At 35.5% G+C, this 2,508-nt stretch overlaps 1 protein-coding gene across 1 annotated transcript; it reads right to left on the bottom strand.

Moving 5' to 3' along the window:
* Positions 1-595: 595 nt before the first annotated feature.
* Positions 596-2,259, bottom strand: LOC9323076. The gene is made up of 4 exons (XM_021010045.1): positions 1,376-2,259; positions 1,016-1,043; positions 867-939; positions 596-756 (listed from the first exon to the last, which is right to left on the bottom strand). Exons 1-4 carry the CDS (start codon positions 1,438-1,440, stop codon positions 596-598), a joined length of 327 nt encoding a protein of 108 aa, XP_020865704.1. The 5' UTR covers positions 1,441-2,259.
* Between the last annotated feature and the right edge of the window lie 249 nt (positions 2,260-2,508).

Below are 2,508 nucleotides of genomic sequence, written 5' to 3'. Positions count from 1 at the left end.
GCTAAATGGTGGGTTACGACTAAATAGCGACTAAAACATGTAGTCGTAAATCGAGTCGCTAAAATTAATAGTCGTTAAATTAGTCGCCATTTAGCGACTACTTTACGACTAATATTCGTAGTCGTAAATGTAGTCGTAGAGTAGTCGCCAAATTTAGTGACTAATTGACGACTATATTGTGACTTTGGTCTTAATTATGTATTTATATATTTATACAGTATTGTATTTATTTATACAATATTTATGTATTTATACAATATTTATGTATTTATACAGTATTTATGTATTTATACAGTATTTAGGTATTTAAATATTTTTACTAATTATTTTATAATATGTTTTTGGAAGGTACTGCTATTAGTAATAAAAATTATACATTTAAAAGAAAACCATATTACAAATAAAACTAAAAACATTATTGAAAATAAAATTACATCATCCTCCTAAAAACATAATTAACACAAAGCATATAACAATTTTTAAGAAAGAACTTGGCTTAATTAACTCTTTTGATTTCAATTCTTCTTCCTTGTCTTACTCTTTCATGCTTTTTCTGCTCCAAAAACTGCCTCATGGTTATTTCTATTATCCAACTCTACAATACAAACACACATAAGACCAAAGCATCAAAGGCTATATCAATATGAGCTGAAATTAAAACAGCAAAGAACTTGACGAGATACGCCAAAACAGTTCTTAAGCAAGCATCATTTAGGCAACTTAATCTCCGGACATCACAATCAAGAACTTGAATATCTACATTATCCAGAGAAACATATGTAAATTTATTGGTCAGATGGAAAAAGATGTCCAATCCCTAGCCTACAAGAGAAATCGAGATAAAGTAAGCAAATATCAAAACTTACCAATCCAAGCAGTAGCAACAGATGCTAAAGAAGTTCCAACTGCAAACACGACCATGTGCCTCTTGAACAAGTCCTAAGTGATTAAACAAAACTACATTTAAGCAATTATACACATAATTGTTTGTAAAAACTTTGGTAATCCTCCTTACCAGTCTTGATTTCTCGTCCCAATCAAACCTGCAACATATGTGATAACATCTCAAACACAGCATGAAGACTGATACGACATCACACAATCAGACTTCTTTTTAACATTCAACCAATCAGACTTCTTTTTAAAACAATCAAACAAAGAATCAGACTTCTTCTTAAAAAGAATCAGACTTCTTAAAAACAATCAATCCTAAGACAGACACACAATCAGACTTCTATCCTAAGCCACACAAAACAATAAGAACAAGCAAACAGTCAAACACACAAAACATTTTGAAAACAATCAGACTTCTTCTATCCTAAAACACACAAAGCAATCAGAAAAAAACCACTATAGAAGGGACCAAGAGTCATACCACGTCGGGTCTGGCAACGGTGTTGGAGAGAGAACGGTTGTAAACAGATGACGGTCCGGCACCATAAGCAGAGCAGTCAGAGCCTCAAGCGTATCCTCCTGGAGATCCGGCAATTCGTTTTGGAAGTTGTTACCTTGAGAGGAACAGCCAAACGCGTGACTCTGAGCCTCAGAGTTCTGATGTGGAGACGGAGGAGGATCCTGCTGTGGAGACAGAGGAGGATCCTGCTGCGGAGAAAGAGGCTGTCGGTGTTGAGGCGTTTGTTGTGGACGCCGTCGCTGACGAGGCGCAGATTTTTAGGTCTACGGTTTGCAGCGGTGGAACCAACGGCTCTCTGAGACGCGTTGGGAGCATTTCTTCTCTTCCGGCCTCGCTTACCAGTCATCTTGTTCCGGATTTGCAGGAAACAGAGTGAAGAGACGAAGGGTCAAACGAATTGCTTCGCGAATCGAGGAATTAGGGTTTGATTTGAGGAAGTTTTGGGGAAGAAATGGAGATTAGGGTTCGATTTGAGGAAGCGGAAGAGGAAGAATCGAGGAATTAGGGTTTAATTTGTTTGAGAGAAAGAGTAAGAATCGAGAAGAAGAATGAGGAAGATGACTTAGGAATTCTCGGGGTGGAGGTGAGTTTAGTTGGGCCTGGGCCGACTTCGTTTTAGTTGGGCTTGGTTTCGCTGGATCCATTAGCCTAGTTATTTTTCTTAGTCGGAATTTAGTAGTTAAATAGTCGTTAAAGGAATTTAGTAGTTAAGTTTAGGGTTTGAAGTATAGGATTTGGGGTTTAAGTTTAAGATTTGGGGTTAAGTTTTGATTAAAAATAAGATTTGGAAAACTATAATTTTTATAAGTGTTAGTTTTCAGTTTATGGATATATTATTGTAACTAGATAATTTTTTTGAATTTTGAGATTTAAAGTTTTGTATTTAGGTTTTAGAAAAAATGGTGAAGTTTGATTATATAAACAGTTATGGAGATTAAATAGTGACTACAAAACCACCATAAGGTGACTATGTTTTGTAGTCACATATTAGTCACCAAATTAGCGACTTTTTTGTGACTATTTTTTTCCGTATGCAATGTAGTCATAAAGTAGTCGCCTATTTAGCGACTACAATCAATAGTCATTCAAAATAG

The sequence above is a fragment of the Arabidopsis lyrata genome (genome assembly GCF_000004255.2).
Source record: "Arabidopsis lyrata subsp. lyrata unplaced genomic scaffold ARALYscaffold_2, whole genome shotgun sequence".
In the NCBI taxonomy this organism is placed as follows: domain Eukaryota; kingdom Viridiplantae; phylum Streptophyta; class Magnoliopsida; order Brassicales; family Brassicaceae; genus Arabidopsis; species Arabidopsis lyrata.
Note: the sequence above shows the minus strand (reverse complement) of the source record. Positions and strands in the feature narration are given on the sequence as shown.